The 20143-nt window shown below is 37.2% G+C and overlaps 1 protein-coding gene across 1 annotated transcript in view; it reads right to left on the bottom strand.

The window, feature by feature from the left end:
* Positions 1-19282, bottom strand: part of psmc3 (proteasome 26S subunit, ATPase 3) — a 75959-nt gene extending 56677 nt beyond the window's left edge. Inside the window, exons 1-5 of the mRNA XM_064335678.1 lie at positions 19129-19282; positions 18490-18570; positions 16038-16163; positions 13887-13991; positions 13073-13135 (exon numbers count right to left, since the gene is read on the bottom strand). Coding sequence (XP_064191748.1) covers positions 13073-13135; positions 13887-13991; positions 16038-16163; positions 18490-18570; positions 19129-19170 — 417 coding nt within the window. The 5' untranslated portion in view covers positions 19171-19282. The remainder of the gene's footprint in view (positions 1-13072; positions 13136-13886; positions 13992-16037; positions 16164-18489; positions 18571-19128) is intronic.
* Positions 19283-20143: the final 861 nt, after the last annotated feature.

The following is a 20143-nucleotide window of genomic DNA, read 5'->3' as shown; positions in this document are numbered from 1 at the left end:
GTATCATTTATGTTTCCCATTCATTATAGCAATATGTGAAATTTAAAAGTTACGATATCCATCAGCAACTTTTTTCGCTCGCCAGCTTAGCTAGAAAACATTATTTTGCTCAGAAATAAATGCTACAAATGATATAACGAAATACCTGACAGTGATAGCATATTTACATTTCAGTACTACTGCAGCCTAACTAGTTTTGCGGTTTCGCTCTATTTAATCATTTAATATACTCCTTAACAATAAAATAAAGCAGCGTTTTCTGTGGGAATCCATGTTTTCAAAAAACAGTGTGAACGCAGTTTTTCATTGTCTGGGCATATTGTTCAGAAGAAGGGAGCTGCCCTGTCGTCCGACAATGTAAACAGGCTTGAATGTTAAAGCAACTGGTCCGGTGCAAATAAATAGAATAGTAGCCTAACTGTTGTATCCAAAGAAATGGAAGTATAGCCTAAGAGCAATATCCTAATTTGAGTCCTAGTTCGGTATTATACTCCCTTTTCCACTGTTTCCTCCTCACTTTATTTATTGTTTGTTTTATTTTGTATCATCCTGTTTTGATCCCACATAGTAGAAGGGGATGTTTTTGTGAGCTTTTATTTTCCCTGTGTGAGGTTGGACACAATTGCGTTGTGTGATTTGCTTTAGAAGTGCGAGGGATCCAGGAAATGATCTTTGAGTAATGGAAAATTTAGCTGACCAATGTACCTGTTGTACAATGTGTCTGTTGTTGCGATGCATTGAGGTCCATCATTTTGTGTTAATGCTTAAAAAAACAGGATGTTTTAGTGAACCTAAGCATAAGCATAAAGTTGGACACACTACATTGTGTGAGCACTCATATTACTAAGTAATGTTAAATTTAGCAGGTCAATATACCCATCTGTTGTTGCCTGTTGGGCTTGGGTTTGCCATGTTATGATTTGAGCATATTTTGTTATGCTAAATGCAGTACTTTTGAAGGTTTCTGGACAATATTTGTCATTGTTTTGGGTTGTTAATTGATTTCCTATAATATAGACATTTGCATAAAGTAAGCATATTTGTCCACTCCCATGTTGATAAGAGTATTAAACACTTGAAAAATATCACTTTAAGGTACATTTTGAACAGATAAAAAATGTGTGATTAATTTGCGATTAATCGTGATTAACTGTGGACAATCATGCGATTAATCAAGGTTAAATATTTTAATCGATTGACAGCCCTAAAAAAATATTGTCACAATGCGGTACAGTATCTAAATGTGTAATAATTAACTCTTGTATGTATTTCTATACTCTGTACTCTCGTATGTTTTCTTGTATAGGGATGGGACGACAAAAACAATTTTCAACCGTCCACCACGTTTTGGAAATGTTCCAACTCTCACGTCATCACTGTTGCATGCTTCACAAAAACTATGACACTACTAACACTTATATTACAGTGTGAAATATCAATATTATGTAATACCACTAACCTATTTAAAGACACTCAATTTCAAAAATAACGTATAACCGAAGTATTTTGAGCAGTAATACTTACATAGCAATGATGAAATCGTATCTATGTTCAGCAGATGGAGACAGAGACAGTAAATCAATGATACTGTTCTATTCATTTCTGTTTTGTTCCAGAAAACGATGTCAGCTAGGTCTATCAGCAAACATATGGCTTAGCTATGCCCAGAAGTCCTCAATAATAATAGTATTTTCCAAATAATTTGCAAAAATCGTTTACCACGTTTCGTTAGGTGCAGGGTCTTTTACTGCTACCATAGAGTGGATGCGTAAGTGAATGCGATGATAAGAACATTTTCGGTTACGCTGACATAAAAAACGCTATTCCAAAAGCAAAATTAGACATGTTATACATCGTTAGAAAGCTTATACTCTCACCTACTGAATAAATGAATTGTCAATCAAGCCAGACTGTACTAAAAAGGGCGACAACGCCGTAAGCAACACGTGTGGTATTGCGCACAGCTATTTTGTAAGGTACCCAGGCATGACAAATGCGCGTATATTTCACAAACAATTTCATAAATAACATATAACAGAAATATTTTGAGCAGTAACACTCACAAATCGACCAAGAAATCTTATGTGTTCAGTAGATAAGAGACAGAAAATCAATGCTGCCGTTCTCCTCTTCTGACTTAGACTCAGCTGATACTCTTTTCTGGCCTATCAGCAAACATATGCCTTAGTCATGCGCAGAAGTCCTCAAGAATAACATTTTTCAAGAAATGACAAAACTCATATCATATAAAACGCTATTCCAAAAGTAAAATTAGACATATTGTACATCGTTATAAAGCTTGTACGACCATCTACTGGATAAATTATTATTCTCAATCAAGCCAGGTTGTACTGAAAAGGGCGACAACACCGTAAAGGACCTGCATGGTATTACGTACAGCTATTTTTGAAGATACCCAGGCGTCAAATGAACATATATTTAAAAAACGAATTGCTGGAGATATTAAATGACCACTGAACCATGAAAGGGACATCTTTACATGTAAAACTAATGGTAACATTTTATATTTATTTCATATTTAGTCACAGATATTGATAGTAGAATTCCGTAATACAGTTGAGGCCAAATTTTACATACACCTAGGCTAAAGACATTCAAACTCAATTTTTCACAACTCCACACATTTCATGTTACCAATCATTTCCTGTGTTGTCAATTAGGGTAGTATTTGGTGGCATTGCCTTTTAATTGCTTAACTTGAATCAAACGCTTGGGGTAGCCTTCCACAAGCTTCTCACAATACTTTGCCAGAATCTTTGCCCATTCCTCCTGACAGAACTGCCAGGTTTGTGGGCCACTTTGCTCAGACAGGCTTCCTCAGTTCAGTCCACAAATTTTCTATGGGATTCAGGTCAGGACTTTGTGATGGCCACTCCAATACTACACTTTGTTGTCTTTAAGCCATTTGGTTACAACTCGGAGGTATGCTTAAGATCACTGTCCTACTGAAAGACCCAGTTGCAACCAAGTTTAAACTTTCTAGCCAATGTTTTTAAGTCTTGCTTCAGTATTTCTAGATAATCTACCTACCTCATGATGACATCTATTTTCTGAAGTGTACCAGTCCCTTTTCCAGCAAAACACCCCCACATCATGATGCCGCCACCCCCATGCTTCACAGCAGGGATGGTGTTCTTTGGATTAAAAGCCCCAACATTCTTTCTCTCCATATATAGCGCTGATCATTATGGCCAACCAATTCAAATTTTTTTCATCTGACCAGAGAAAACTCCTCGAAAACACTAGGTCTTCGTCTGAGTGATCAACTGCAAACTTCATTCTGGCTTTTGTATGCCGTCCTTGGAGTAGGGACTTCATCCTTGCGCTACAGCCTTTCAGGCCATGGCGATGTAGGATTCTCTTAATAGTGGACGTAGATACTTTAGTACCTGATGCCTCCAACTCCTATACCAGTTCCTTTGTGGTTGTCTTGGGGTTCAGTTGAACCTTTCGGACCACAGTTCATTCAGCCCTGAAAGTTAATTTGTGCCTCCATCCTGAACGATGCAGTGTCTGTGTGGTCCCAAGATTTTTATATTTGCATACAATTGTTTGTACAGCTCATGGTACCTTCAGTTGTTCCTAAGGAGGAACCGGACTTGTGGAGGTCCAGCATCTTTTTTTCTGAGGTCTTGGGCAAAAAGGCAGTGGCTCTAAATGTAGCCCATTAAATACAACAACAGGTGCCAATTAACTGCCAATTAACCTAATTATGACAATTGGCCAATCAGAAGCCTCTAAAAAGTCATTACTTCAATTTCTGGAATCTTCCAACCTGTTTAAAGAGACAGCCAATTTGGTGTATGTAAACTTTTGATCCACTGGAATTCTGATATAGTGAACAAAAGCTGAAATAAATCTGTCTCTAATCGATTGTTTTAAAATGTGATGTGAACACAGTAGATGCCCTAATTGACTTGCCAAAAGAAAAGTATGGCAACATGAATTTTGCGGAGTTGTGAAAAACTGAGTTTGAATATCTTTAGCCTAGGTGTATGTACACTTTTGGCCTCAACTGTATAATTCTACTAAAATTCCTCATGTCTCTCTATGCAGTACATCAGTTACATCAACTTGTTTGTGACGAGTTGAAGTGGTACTATGTTAACTTGCATTGTCCCTACCAAATGAACTATATGAATGAATGTTTATTTCAGTATTCAGTGAGCAGCAATTTTCACAGCTGTACTGGCATACCTTTGCTATTGTTGGCTGTGTCTTGTTCCTATGACGGAATGCAAATTTTTAGTGATGAAAGAATGTTTTTATGTATGCCCAGATAAGACACTATTGTCCAGTGTGTCATGTGTGGGGGGTGCAATTGCAGATGAGACTTCAGTAAGGGGGTGCTTGGTAAATGAACAACAAACGCGACCATAGTGGCACTTAGAAACTCCGTCTTCGGCATAGTTGTCCAGAAACATTACTAATAAAGCTAGAACACAAAGTTTGTGTTTTCAACTCAATAATTTAGTTGCAGGAGCACAGTATGTCTGAGTTGAGCAATCTCAGGACGTCGGCATCATAGCCGCTAGGTGACAGCACCAACAAGTTAATTGTCATGTGAATTATAGCCCCTTTTCCACTGGGTTGCAGAAACTAAATGCTGGCAGGAACTATCCACAACAGGAGCTAAACTGATTCCTGGACCACGTTCGCATTTGCTTTCAAATAACACCTCGAGAACCTTGAAGATTTTGCAAAGCAGACCCATCTATGCTCAAGAACTGCATATACAGACTGCATAAATAGGCTATGCTCCCATTATGAGGAGAAAACAATCGGTTACACTCCACAGAGTATTAGCAGTCAGTAGATTATCATGATTATAAAAATTCCAAAATAAACAAAGAGTAATTATTGTGTAGTTATACCACATCTTTCTACTATCAATATCATACATATGAAATATGAATACATATGAAATAAATATATAATCTTTCCATCAGTTACACGTAAAGATGCCCTTTCTAGATTCAGTGGTCATTTATAGTCTTGCACAATCAATAAATGGATTGCACAACTGCCAGGCACAAAAGCCTCACTTGCGGTATATACCTTTGTAACATTTTTCAGTACAATCAGGTTTGATTGATAACTCTTTTATCCAGTAGAGGAAAGTATAAGCTTTCCAACAGTGTATCATGTCTCCCAAGAGCTATATAACAAAGATTGAGAGCCTCGCGCAACAGTTTGACTTGTCACTTCAAAACAATGTTGTGTTGTCAACTGTAATATTACGTAATTGTTTTTTACCTTCGGTTATTTGAAGATTTTACTAATTTTTCAAACTCATCAGCATGGCTAAACTGAAATCTGGCCTTGCTGATATGATCTGAGGAGTGGGTCAGAAGAGGAGGAAGCATGAAGTCTAGCCAGGATAAATACAAACCATGATGAAGATATCTGTATCACTGCTTATAACATTTCAATTATTTACATTTTGTAATATTTTTCTAACTAAAAAAGCTTTCAGTATTGAGCAATTGTTTCCGTGCCCTGGGCAGTGTCAGGATAGTGGCCTGCTTTGTAAGAATTCATACCACTGACAATGAAATTGAGTGTCTCTCAGGAGGTTTGCGCTATTCTCTAATGCAGGGTTTTCCCTACCATAGAAAGGCTTAGGCGCAGCCTTCATGTCAGTGGTATGAATTCTTACAAAGCAGGCCACTATCCTGACACTGCCCAGGGCACGGAAACAATTGCTCAATACTGAAAGCTTTTTTAAGTGATTTTGCGGAGCACCTTAAGCCGAACGAACATAAAAAGGCATTTAGCCGACATATCAGAATGAATGTAAAAATAACGGTGATGCGCTGACAAAAAACAAAAAAAAAAAAAAAAACGGAGAGGTGGCTTTATAGTTTTAAACACTCCGCGCTATGATGCCACTATAAATAGTAGGGGGTGATTGACGAGCGTTATGTTTTTATGCATTAGGTTAGGTTAGGTTAAATGCATTCACAGAATATAGTGTTTTTTTCCCCAAAGATGGTATTTCTCGATATAATTGTGCCGCCCTGTTAACATATTACTACGGTTGCGGGTCAGGCACTCTTCGTGGTAAAAAGAAATTTTAGGATAGCGCTTCCAAATAGCTTGTTTCGAGAGTGCTGTGACAGAAACAGTGATGGATTTACCCACTAGCCACATCTGTCAAAATTGTAAGCAAGTAATCCTGTTTTCACGGTCGGGAAAAATTTTATGACAACGTTAGCCAGCGAAGCTAGTTAGTTGAGGTTACATAAAGATACCTCGATTGAACTAACGTTAGTATCTAACGTGGCCTGGTAGCTAAACAAAGTTAGGCTGTGTTCACTAAACAAAGTTAGGCTGTCTTTTTCTGATGAAAATCACTGGTCAAAGCGTTTTTTCATATATTAAAAAAAAAAAAAGCTGTTCCAAAATATAGCTGAGAGCGCCAAAGCCCTCTGAAAACCTATGGAAAACCCTGTAATGGGGGCATTTGAGATACTGTAGTATAAGCGTTTATAGATGGCTCAGTCAGGTGCCATGTTGGAGGTTAGAGGTTTACCCTGAAGCGAGAACATCACCAAGATTTTTCTGACGGTAGAGTATTATTTTATTGTAATCTTATTGTACAAAATCTGGGGTATTAGTATCTCCATCAACAGTTGGCTGTTGTACATGGATGAAGTTAATTTTTGTGATCGTGGCTGATGAGGCAAAATCTATAACTGAAAGTCATGCACCTTCAATTCCAGCATCAGACTCTAAAACAGGGCTGCTTATCATCAACTCCAGAGACACAGAAATCAACTTCCATCTTTGGTCTTGGAAGTGGCATTACTAACAATGATTCCCAAATAACTGGCTCACGTCTCGCATGTTTTCCAATGGCCATCTCAGTCTCCAGACTTAAATTCCATCAAAAACATATGGTCTGAACTGAAGAGGGGGGGTCCATAAGCACAAACCCAAAGATATCAATGATTCTGAAAAGTTCTACATGGAGCAATGGTCAAAAATCCCTCCGAATGTGTTCTCTGACCTTAATCACAAATTATAGTATAAGACTCATGGCTGTCATCTTTGCCAGGGGTGTTTTCACAAAGTATTAAACCAGGGGTGCCAATAATTGTGGAACCTGTTTTTTGGTGAAATATTTTTTTTATTTAAAAGATTTAAGACTTTGGTTGATTCCAATTAATCATTAATCAAGCACACTAGTTAACACATGTTGGAAAATAAAGCTTATGTCAATATCTGTATTATTTTTTAGTTTAGCTTATTTTTTCTCTATTTTTTGTGCATATTTATCAAGGGTGCCAATAATTTTGGATCCCACTGTATCTAATTTGATTGCATTTAATTTGATTCAACATTTAATTGCAATTTAATCGATTCAGCATTTAATTAATAACTTTTGCTACTTCCATCCCTCATACAATTATAGCTAAATGGACAGAACTAAAAAACGACAGAATTGATAGATTTACATCAAATGGGTTTTATCAAATCAAGGCAAACCCAGGATAATATAAGAATGCTACATATAAGGCATCATATTGCAAAAAGTAAAATCTCAGCTATTTTAGTCAGTTTAGATACAGAGAAAGCATTTGACTCAGTGGGATGATATTTCTTATATCAGGTTCTTAACAGATTCGGCTTTGAGAAACACTATACAATGCTTTAAGACACTGCATTCTTCCCCATCAGGCAGAACAGAGGTTAATGGTGACTTGTCGCTAAGTATTTTCATTGGACGAGGCTCAAGACAAGGGTGCCCCTTACGCCCCACCTTCTTTGCTTTGTACATTGAGCGAATAGGAATAAAATCATATTGCATTTTTACTCAGAATGGAGTGTTTTAGAGCTTTCAGGCTTGGAAAACATGGATGTTTTAAAGATAGGTGCAAGCCCAATATTATTATAATTATAAAATTAAGAGAGATGTCTGATATGACTCAAAAATAATAAACTTGTTGGCGTCAACACCTAGCGCCCATGACGCCGGCGTCCTGAGATTGCTCAACTCAAGACATTCTGTGCTCCTGCACCCAAACTATGAGTTGAAAACATGAACTCTGTGTTCTAGCTTCATTCGTAGATGATTCAGGACAACTATGCCGAATACGGAGTTTTGCAGTGCTACCAATGTCACACTGACCATCCATTTACCAAGCACCCCCTCCCTGCCGCCTCATCTAACTACACCCCCCGCGCATGACACGTTGGACAATAGTGTCTATCTGCGCATACATAAAAACATTGTTTTACCACTAAAAATTTGTATTCTGTCATAGCTGTAACAAGATACAGCCAACAATAGCCAAAGGTATGCCAGTACAGCTGTGAAAAACACTGCTCACTGAACACTGAAATAAACAAGATACATTTTTCAAAAATGATACCATTTCATTCTACTGTCAATATTTGTGACTAAATATGGAAAGAATATACAACCTTACTATTGGTTTTACGTGTAGAGATGTCCCTCTGGTCACATATTGTCTTGGACAATCCCTTTGTGAAATATACGTGCATTTGTGATGCCTGGGTACCTTCCAAAATAGCTGTGCATAATATCACGCACGCAGTTCACGATGTCGCCCTTTGTAGTACAATCTGGCTTTATTGACAATTAATCCATCCAAAAGGTGACAGTATAAGCCTTCTAAAAACGTATAACATGCCTAATTTCACTTTTTGAATAGCGTTTTATAAACCTGCGTAACCGAAAGTTGTGAATCATCATCGCCGCCTTATGAATTCACTCTGTGGTAGCAGTAAAAGACACTGCATCAGGCAAAACGTTATTGATCAGTTTTGTCTTATTTTGTAAAATATTATTATTGAGGACTTCTGGCCCTAGCTAAGCCATGTTTGCTGATAGACCGAGCTGATAGTTTTTTTGTGTAAGTCGGAAGAGGAGAACGACAGCATTGCTTCTCTGTCTCTGTCTCTATCTGCTGAACACAGATAAGATTTCTTTGTCAATGTGTGTTACTACTCAAAATATTTCAGTAATGCATGTTATTTTTGAAATTTAGTGGAATTTTATAATGAGGATATTTCACACCGTAACTTAAGCATTCGTTGGTAGCTTCAGCAGGGTTTGTGTACATGCAAATGTGATGTGAACTGGAACATTGCCAAAACATGGTGGACAGTTGATTATTGTTTTAATGTCGTCGCAGAACATACAAGAAACATTGCATACCATAGAGTACAGAAAAACATATGAGAGTTAATGATTACACATTTAAGTACTGTACCACATTGTGTGATAATATTTTTGCATTATTTTTAAATCTGATTATTAATGTCTCATATTAAAGGAGTACTATGGTGATTTTCACACTTTCTCGGTTTTATGTGCTATTTGCACAAGAGGCATTGAAGAAACACAATGAGTAAAGTATTAAATATGTCCGTTCTGTATTTTTGGAGAAATATGAGTTTTAAATTTATCGTCCTATTTTCAACCGGTTGAGAAAGTTGTCAACTTGGTGCGTCACGAACACAGTAACCACTCCCCTTTCCACGCCCCGTAAACCCATGGATAACTCGAGACCCATAGTTTGCGCCGCTGGCTTACAGGCAAGACGATGCAAATATTTGACTAACGTTAGGTTCACTTAAATTAGAGTGCCTTTTAAGGACTATTAGATTATTTCTGGTTATATTCATTTAGCTAGCTAGCTAGCTAACGTTAGCTAGCTAGGTAGTTTGCTTTCATAAGGCAATGTTATCGATAACGTTAGCTAGCTAGTTTGCTTTTATGAAGACATTATACTTGTGCTTTTATCTTAACTTGGCTAGCTACATAGCAAAAATTATAATTGGATATAAGTCCTTACCTTAGCTATCGATCGATACTTGATATACTACTAAGCTAGCTAGCTTGTGAAAATTCAGTCTCCCAAAAAGAGCGCGTATCATGGGGGTAGCTATGGTAACGGGGCACGGTCTGCCAATCATAGCTAACTGACAGTTCTCATTACCACGCCCAGACGGTTCAGGTGAACTTTTATAGTGGGAAATTTAGGCTTAGAAAAATACGTTTTAAAGTACATTGAAATAACTGAATAATAAAAAAATTATGCACATTTGTTTTGTTGTTGCCTAAAGACAACTGGGAAGTGTCACGTTCAACCACCATGTTACTCCTTTAAACCTTCATAAGGGGCACATTTATATGCTTTTTAATGGACCAAAAGCATTTTATTCATTATTGGAGAGATTTTGGATAAGTTTCAGGACCCCTAGATATTTTAGACCACTGTCCTGATGGAAAGCTTGTAATTCCCACCTGATGCAAAAGTGAGTTTCTTGAGTCAAAACAGTTGGTTTGTAGTGAAATACATGATTATGTTATGATTAAAAGCAATGCATAATTTAGACATTTTGGATAGATATGGTGACACTGGGTACTTTTTAATTCATAGACCTTTAGTAGTTCTGCATATCCACCCTTGGATTTGACAAATTTGTGGTCAAGGAGTTTTTGATCCAGGACATGTATAGTTTAACCTGCTGTATATGTGCAATCTCTCAGTATTTCATTGCAAACTAAAAAAAAAGAGCAAATTCATTTTTGATTTTCTGCCTAGGCAATTGCATTTGTGGCACTTTATTTCTTCCTAAATTATGAATATAAACTCATCATACAAATGGTACAAATGTCTTGCTTCATTTAAGCCATTTTTCAAGTCTCTGTAATGCTCACATCTGGAGTTATAAAGCTTTAAATAGGGTACCCCCAAAATGGGCAAGGATTTGCCAGATTTGGCTTGTGCGCAAAGGGGTTAAGGATGAACAGTTAATCAGGTAACTGTTAGTATCTCTAGCTTTAACAAATCTTTCTCTTTGGCACAACAAAATTTTCAAATGGCAATACTTAATTTTTAAGTTTTGGTGGGTATGGCAACATCAGGGGCGACTGGTGGTCACAAAGGTTTGTTTCCATACTCCAAATACCAGAGTTCCAATCGAAATGAAGCTAGTGAATTACTAGAAGCTTGAGTGGTTATTTTTCTTAGAAGGTAATGAATGGTATGAAGAATTCTGGAGAACGCAGACTGCTTAGAAACAACCAACAACACCATTTGACATGGTCATATTAAACAACATATCAAACCAATTTTAAAACGCCTTTGTTGCACCTGACATCACCAGTGGAAAATAGCATATAGAGGAGAAATTTCAGAACGTAAACACATTGAATTGACATTGCTACACATATGCCAGCGTGAAAAGGTATCAAATATGTTTTTTTTTATATGAAAAAATAAAGGATTGCCACTTTAAAGGAAGAACAAATTAGATATCTCAAGTTGAAGAAATGCAGGGTCATATAGAGAGCTGAAGTGTGACGCCACTCCACCAGGTTCAGTGCCAGAATAAAATTTCCCTAATGAATTAGGGAACAACCAGTGATTATAAAGAGCTGGTTTTAGTATGCTTACAGAACTTTTTATATATTTTACATCTATGCCCCTTTTCTCAAAGGTGTTACTCCCAGGGCAGTTTGGATGGAAAATGCACAAATTATATTAACTACATTTCCTCACAGTATGGACTGACAGCGGGTCGTCGGTTTATACATCATCACCCCTTGCTTTCGGATGCAAGTGCGTTTTTACCATTGTTTATTCAGAACAGCACATTTGTCATAGCGATTAGGCCAGTTTAATTATTTTATTCATGATTGATCGGTATACAGGTCAGCATGATTGAACATGAACATCCTGTCAGCATGTATTTTGCCTAAGTTAACCTTACACTATTTGCTTTGTATGTTAGCTAGATTGTTGACTGACTATTATCAGGGTTAACAGATGCCCGGTTTTTGACTGGAATACTGACTTTCAAATCATTACAGGTTGTAATTATTTCGACATTTTTTTTATTATCATTTTAATTATCTAACCAGAAAATGTACGGTCTTAGTAACTGAATGAAAAAATATACTGTACGTTTGTAATTAATTTGGTTCTGACGGCCCACATTCAGGTGTGCGTGCATGTTGTACTGGTTTTGACAAATTATAAATCTGGCAACCATCGTAGTTAACATTTGTTATTTTGCCATCTTCGACATACACATTTTCTGGAAATTAACATCAGTCATTACAACTTAGCTAACTAAAAAACAATGACACCACACCAGCAACTTTAAACCTGTTTACAGACTGCTTTTTATATGTTTGCTGTGAGAATGTGGCTGTAATAAGAAATGATTTGTCTGTTCAGCCAGAGTAGTTCGTCTTATCGCTAAAATTTTGGTTGTATTCGCTATTGCTCATTTGGGACTAGTGCGCCCTAACGTACCTTAACAATTAAATCCATCGTCGCTATTCTTTTACATTCGAAGGAAATGCAATGAACAGACAGGACGGACACATGACTGATTCCGACAATCTGGCGCAAAACATTGTACCATCTTCTATCTAGCTAATAAATGTTTACAATTAAATGATCCTGTAAAAATGTAAGGAATGTAACGTTAGCAAACTGCACGTAAAATAACTGGCTGCAATAAGCCTGTCTATAGTTAACCGCTTCCACTGACCGAGCTCTGTCCAATCAGTGACGTAATGCTAAACGTGACATTAATATAGTTTGTTTGTCACACAAAAAAAATAGCTCACAGTCTTTTACCTTTAGTTACATGACGATAAATTTTGTATTGCTTTCACGAATTAGACAGTTTCAGTGTTAGGTAGTAATGTTATGGCAACGAAAAGCTAGTACAATCCCTTGTTTTGTTAAACAAGTCGACAGAAGAAAAGTCAATGGGAAAATGAATAGGTAAATTTCTCTTCCGGAACGGAGCACCCCGGCCAGTGATGTGGCAACTTCGGTTCTCTATTTGATCAAGAACTTAAGAAAATATTAGTATGTATTCGGAATAGTTTTGTTGCTGAAAAAAATACCAGTGAAACATGGCATAATGTTGATATCAATAACTTGGGATGCACAAATTTCAGGATCTGTATTTCCTCAGATGAAGATATGGTGTATGCTTTGTATATCAATAATGTTTCTTTACACTGAAAATGTTGAGACCGATATGTACTTACCACAAGGTCTCCTGGCTTCAACTTCTCAGCATCCACCAAACCAATTACTGGGAGAAAGTATGTCTAGCAGGGATCATACAATTCACATTCAGTAGATTCAGAAGCAACCTCTCAACAGGTATTAATAAATTAACAAGAGATTACTGAAATGATACAAATAGGAAAAGGGAACCCACCATTTGCCATGTTATAATGAGCCAGTCAGGCAGTCGAGTCAGCTAGATAATGCTGGTACCTTTTTCGTCTTTTGTAGCATTAGTCAACTGTATTTTGCAGTCACTGGAAACGTTTGCCAGCTATCTAACTAGGCAGCTGCTAGACTGGTTAGAAAACTAACAGTGACCTGGCCAGGCAAGCTCCAGATAATAGCTGCCACAAGTAAACACAACAAGCAAGGGGTTGCAAGTGGTGTGGTGTACATAAGCAGAAAAAATTAAATTATTAATTGAATGTTTATTAAGTACTTTTCAATATCACAACCATAACCATTCAGTGGTATTTCTCAACTTGCAGCAGCACTGCACACTGGCAAATATGTGGCAGGTAACCTCATAGAAACCACTTAATTTTGCTGGAGGGGGTTTTAAAGGTAGATAAGATAATAATGACACTGTTTATATTTAGAAGGCAGTTTTAGAATGTACTGTAAACTGTGCAACTTACAAATCACCTCTGCCACAGATTAGACCAGAAATAATCCAGTATAAGACAATGTAGAAGTGGTGTGCACAAAGCCTACTATCTATCAACTGAAATCATTAAAAAAAAAAGTTTTTTAAAATCTAGCACTGAGTATTTTTGAAAAAAATCTTACCTGTCTTGTTGAAGTTTTTATGACAGCACATTTCCCTTTACGCTGTGAATCCAAATCAATGTTCGCACCATCTTCCTCCTGGTCATTTGGATCCACATCCAGCAACTACAACAAGTTCAACAGTACAGTTCCTCACTTGCCAAGACTTACCCAGGGCTCACAAAGTGAGAGACTCAAACCAGTTGCTGGAAATCATTTTCTACGTAACTGAGTGACCCTAGCCACTGAGCGGATGTTGCCATAGAACAGTAGACCATTACTGAAGTGATACAAATAGGAAAAGGGAACCAACCATTTGCCATGTTATAATGAGCCAGTCAGGCAGTCGAGTCAGCTAGATAAAGCGAGAGACCCAAACCAGTTGCTGGAAATCATTTTCTACGTTACTGAGTGACCCTAGCCACTGAGCGGATGTTGCCATAGAACAGTAGACCATTACTGAGGCAAAAATATTTGCTGGCATTGCCCACCAACAACCACTTAGTTCCATGCTTCCTTGTTTTCCTACTGATATATCATTTTGTGAATAATTGGTCGGCCCGAACAAAATAATAATTTTCAATTAAACAAGGCTTTATGTTAAAAACTACATTTTTGACCATTTTGAGGTTTCATCTGAATCAAATAAAACAAAGTCATCATAATTTCTATGTGGTCTACGAAACCAAAATGTAAACAGTATTGAAGCTTCTTTATGGACCTAAACCAGCAAGTGAACTCTCTCGTAAGCTACCTAGTGATACATCTATCATCTCGCTAGTTAGAGATCTATCCCACTCGCTAGCAAGCTAGCAATCTATTTTCTCTTTCATTAGTTAGCAATTTATCGCTCTTGCACTAGCTAGCAATCTATCCATCTCTAAAAATAATGATCGATGACATAACATAACTGAAAAACTTTTTTCTTCTTCATTAAAAATTTGCAGCTGCAGAAGATCCCCAAAAGGACACGACAGGAAGTTATTGCCCCTGCCACAGCCTGGTAAACTACAGCAGCCCATCACCCAAGTTGTACACTGTGTGAATGCAGGGTCAGTACTACCAATAATACTATAATGGGAGATCTCAATAATTTAAAATACAAATTGAAGTGACAATGTGGATCTTGCATAATTATTCTGTAGTTAGAACAGAGCATTTGCGTATCTCTAGCCTTTAAATCTGCCCGTTCACCCATATTTTCATAGATAATGGCAATTAGGCTCCTGGAAGTCCATACATACAAAAGCCTATTTCACATCAACATTTAAGAGTCAGCCATAAATACACCATCCTGCTTACCCCCTTCTAGAGCTGCATGATATATCAAATCAGTTCTTTAATGCATAATAATAATAACTGCCATCATAGGGCATAAAGTTGATCTTTTGTTTTTTTTTTCTTCCTTTAATCATACTTGATGAGGTAGTAAACATCCATACATTATATGCCATGCAAAATGCTTCAGGGGAAAACAAATCAGCATGTTGATAAGACAGCAAATTAGCAGAAAGGTTGTACAACTTCTTCCAGCATGTGATGTGTTTTTTTTTTTAATCGCATGGAAGCTGCAAGTCCTTGCTACCAGCTTATCAGCACCCAATATATATCACTGATGTTTTTCTCCCCAGAAGCATTTCACATGGCCTCTGATGTATCATTTTTTACTACTGCATCAGGTATGATTAAAGAAAATAAATACGAAAGATTGTCTGTATGCTACTAGGCGGCAGCTAATCTTATTACTCTTAAAACAAACCGTGATTCTATATATCGTGCAGCCCTACCCCCTTCCTACATCATTTGTAAATATGGTGTGCGATTCATTTTTCCAGAATGAGTCTGTGTCATCTGTATCATGTACTGTCTCATTAGTTCTAATGTGGGTTTACAACGGAGTTTAGGACGGAGTGTAGCACAGTGGGTAAGGAACTGGGCTTGTAACCGAAAGGTCGCAGGTTCGATTCCCGGGTAAGGACACTGCCGTTGTACTCTTGAGTAAGGTACTTAACCTGCATTGCTTCAGTATATATCCAGCTGTATAAATGGATACAATGTAAAATGCTATGTAAAAGTTGTGTAAGTCGCTCTGGATAACAGCGTCTGCTAAATGCCTGTAATGTAATGTAATGTAATGTAACAACGGCAAGACAGTTAACAGCAGCTCCATACCTCAATAACATTGGAGACCAAGTAAGGCAGGGTCTTGTTAACTTTGATCTTTTCAGTGTTTTCTTTGATTTTATCCTTCATTGCTTGAAGTTCATGAGTCACTCTCAGAACTTCACTCTTCATGATCTAAGAATAAACACAAGCACTACTGTCATTCAAAGGCAACAAACACATCAAATGAATCACTATAACATTCCAGTGGGCACTTAAAGAAGCCAAAATGTATGATCAAACATAATTCAAGGAAACCAAAGCACTCTCTTTTATGAAAATGTTAAGCCTTTTTGCAAACAAATATGGAACCATATTTCTGCCATGTTTCAAATTCTAACTGTAAAATAAATCAACATTTGTAATTACATTTTTATTATCTTGAGTTTGCACACAAGCATTGGCACAAATTGAAAGACAATTTGAGACGCGCTGTCATAACAAATATACCCCTGCCACACTGAAACAAAGAGGGACATGCTTAAAAGATAAATCAATGTGCACTTTTCTAATTTTATCATTTTGCAATCACAGGACCTGTCACAAAACAATTCATACAATGTGCAATTTGACATCACCTGTCCTTTTTTTACCTAAAGAGCACCTTGTAAATATACATTATCAAATTTAAAAATGAATCCAAGTTGGATAAACCCAGAGCAACGCTCTAATCAGAAGGCGTGATCAAAAATCTTTTCCACAATTTATGCATTTTCATATTTTAAGTTCTTTAAGAATCTTGGATTGAGGGAGTGTACTCAGGACTGTGGCAGGGAGGCTGTCAGAGGGTTCCTGTCAAATTTCATATAATTTGGTAAAGAAGATGTCAAATGCACTTATAGCCAGCTAAATAAGAGGACTGGATAGGTGCTCAACAGCCAGAACAGTCAAACTACAGCAAAACTTCTCATCTGGACACTTCATGGGGACTGGCCCAGAATAACACTGGAGTACAAGAGCTTTTTTGTGTTAAAAAAAATCAAAATGGTGGAAAATCCAATACAGTAGACTTCATGGGTCCAATTTGTCCAGAATAAGAAGGTACACATGCGAAAGACATTTGGTGGAAGCAAACGAAAGTAGAAGAGGCATTCCATATTTAACTCACACAAGGCGACAGGACCTATTTTTCTCAATATCTTTGTGAATGATTGCGTTTATAGTTAAACCATTGTTTTGAATATACACTACATGCCCAAAAGTATATTGACATCAGACATCCAACATCTAATCAAAGATTATTAGTATTACTATGGAGTTAGTACACCCTTTGCCATTATAACAACCTCTACCCTGGGAAGTCTTTATGCTAGATGTTGGAGTACCGCTGCAGGAACTTGCTTCCATTCTGCCAGAAGAGCATTAGTGAGGTCGGGCACTGATTGGGTGATTAGGCCTGTCTAGTAATTGACTCTCAAAAGTATTTCAAAAGGGGACTTGCAGGGGACTCCAGAACTGCAAAGGAATTTTGAAGACTGTGGGCCTTGGTTTGAAACTGAGAATTTTTCGCAGGTATAACAATTTTAATTTACACATTTAATTAAATGTAGCATTCCACAACAATATGTCGGAGTAAATTGGTACAGTATCTCTGTACGTTTAACTGTAAAAAAAATTTTTAAAAACCCTAAATATTGGTTCATGTTTAAAAATAAACAAATAAACAAACAAATAAATAAATAAATAAATAAATAAATAAAACCTCCACCCTAAAAGTCGCACAGACGATGAGTTTCCCCGCAAGGAGAGTAATTACATGCGAAGGGAAGCGGACAATTTTTCGTATAAAATCAAATAACGGTTCTTTTCTGGCGATTTGGCGATTTATATGTTGTTATTTGATGATACTGTAGTATTTATGACATTTCTGTGTGAAAAATAAACAGCCAAATATGAATTCCGAGAAAATCACCAAAACATGTTTGACCTCCCTTAGGGCCTTAAAACTATAAATCTCGGCAAGGTCCCGGAAATTAATGGGAGTGAATTGAGAGCAGACAACCGGGAGTTAGCGATCAGCAGGGGCATCTGATATTGCCCGTATTCAGGCAATGTAAATTGGGTAGGCTCCACAAAATTAGGCTGCTATACCAAAGTGAGGTACGTATCCCTTTAAATATTTTTTGTTGTTGTTGTTTTCTGCATTATTTGTTTAAGCTCATCTTGCCTACCCTGAAATTGTCTTACTGAATTTAAACCAAGCTGGGTGATATTTTGTGTAGGCTAGACTAGCTGTTGAATAATTTTTAAAAGTCAAATGACAATTGTAACCTGTCTATCATTGTTTTTGTCTTTTCTCCCGATATTAGACCTATTTTTAGATGAGTCTGAATGTGACTGTACTAGGTGCAGATAGTAAGACAAAAGACATGGATTGGGACATCCCTAGTGGAAAGGCATTCCATCCAAATGAAATAACTAGTCATCATATTTTTACATTTTGTAAATGCAGAAGACGAACCTTGATTTCACTGTCCAGAAGACGCGTGCGCTGAATAATCTCTTCGGTGGACATTTTGAGTACTTCCTCACCAATTCCATCCTGTTGTACACAGTAAAGAAAAGGCACAATAAACTTGCATGCATACTGCTAACGTCATAACACTTGGGCAGGCCTTTCTTTGCCCAGCTATCTAACCATCTAGTCAAAGACAAAAACGTCATATAATCGAAATGCTGACGTGCTGGTTAATAGTAACAACCAGCTAGATCTAGTATACATTCTCTAAACTAATGAGCCGCAGTGTAACGTACAACAATTGCTAATTTGCAGCACAAACGAACATAACCGGCCAACCGACACATGGCTATGAAGTGTAGCAAATTATACGAATGACCACTTTACACGACGTACATTTGCTATTTAATACAGACTAAAGTTAACCGATAATTAACGTTAACTATGAACAAAAACGATAGAGAACGTTAGCTAACAAAGTTAGCTTGGAAGGTAGGTTCTATTTCCCCGTCGTTAGTTAGATTGAAATAAATTTAATAACTGAGCTGTCCTGAATCAATGATTGGCTTTTCTAATATTTCTTAACGTTTATTCAGGTTATTCAGACGTAATCATTTTGTAAATTTCACAAATGAAGCATACCTCCACCTCATCCCACACCGATCTGTCATTAAGCGACGCCATATTGGAAATGACTCCACTTTTTTTGCAACAGAATGGTTTTCGCAAACTCTTCTGCAGAGAAGAGTGAAGACAATGACTTCCGGTAACCACTCAAAGCGGGAAATTTCACAACAAAAGTCATAACTACGCGTTCATAAAAGTAATTGGTAGTATTAACTCGAAAAAGTGCATCTTCACATATAATCCTGCAGTGATAACAAAATTTAGTTATTGAAAACATTTGCCGGGTCTTCATTAATAAATTTCTCCACTTGATCAACCAAATTTGTATGGCCATATTTGGCTGTTCTTCTTCAATAGCCGCGTTTCCACCGAAATTACCCGGAACTTTCAGTCCCAGGAACTACTTTACCAGGAACTAAAAGGTTCCTTCAGCCAATGGTTGTCTGCGTTTCCACCGGGGTCTAAAGTACCGCGAAGATTAGGTAAATTAGCCCACTGACGTTGTCGTCGGTCCATCTGTCATATGAGTTCTTCTGTAACCCCATACTACCACCGAAGTAGCCTACATTATTTTCTAATAACCGGGACAGCCCGGAGGGGTTTATTCCACTTATATACAACGGGTTACCAACAATGACTATATATGGTTACTTTTGTATTTATTGATTTTCATATATCCTCTCAAACACATTCATTAACAGCAGAAAACATGCACACGTTGTAAACAATTAGCTGTTTTATTACTTTCTCGTCGTCAATTCCATATAGGCTAATCGCAAAATGACAAGAATAGAACGAAAACTCGGACTTGCGTGAAAATGTAAATTAGTAGTGGTACAGCCACCGTTTGCTTTCCTTCGAAGTTACTGCTAGCCGAGCAGCGACGTGTGCCCTCCAGATGCGAACCATGCACCATAAATGAGTCCATAGTCTTCCTGGTCTTTTCGTGGAATTGAAAAATGGCAGTAAAATTGAGTAAAATTACGGCAGTCTGAAAAAGCTAAAGGGAAGATTACTAGAATTATTATTT

This window comes from Anguilla rostrata, chromosome 5 (assembly GCF_018555375.3).
Source record: "Anguilla rostrata isolate EN2019 chromosome 5, ASM1855537v3, whole genome shotgun sequence".
Classification (NCBI taxonomy): Eukaryota; Metazoa; Chordata; class Actinopteri; order Anguilliformes; family Anguillidae; genus Anguilla; species Anguilla rostrata.
The sequence above is the reverse complement of the archived record's forward strand: the minus strand, read 5'-3'. Positions and strand labels throughout refer to the sequence as shown.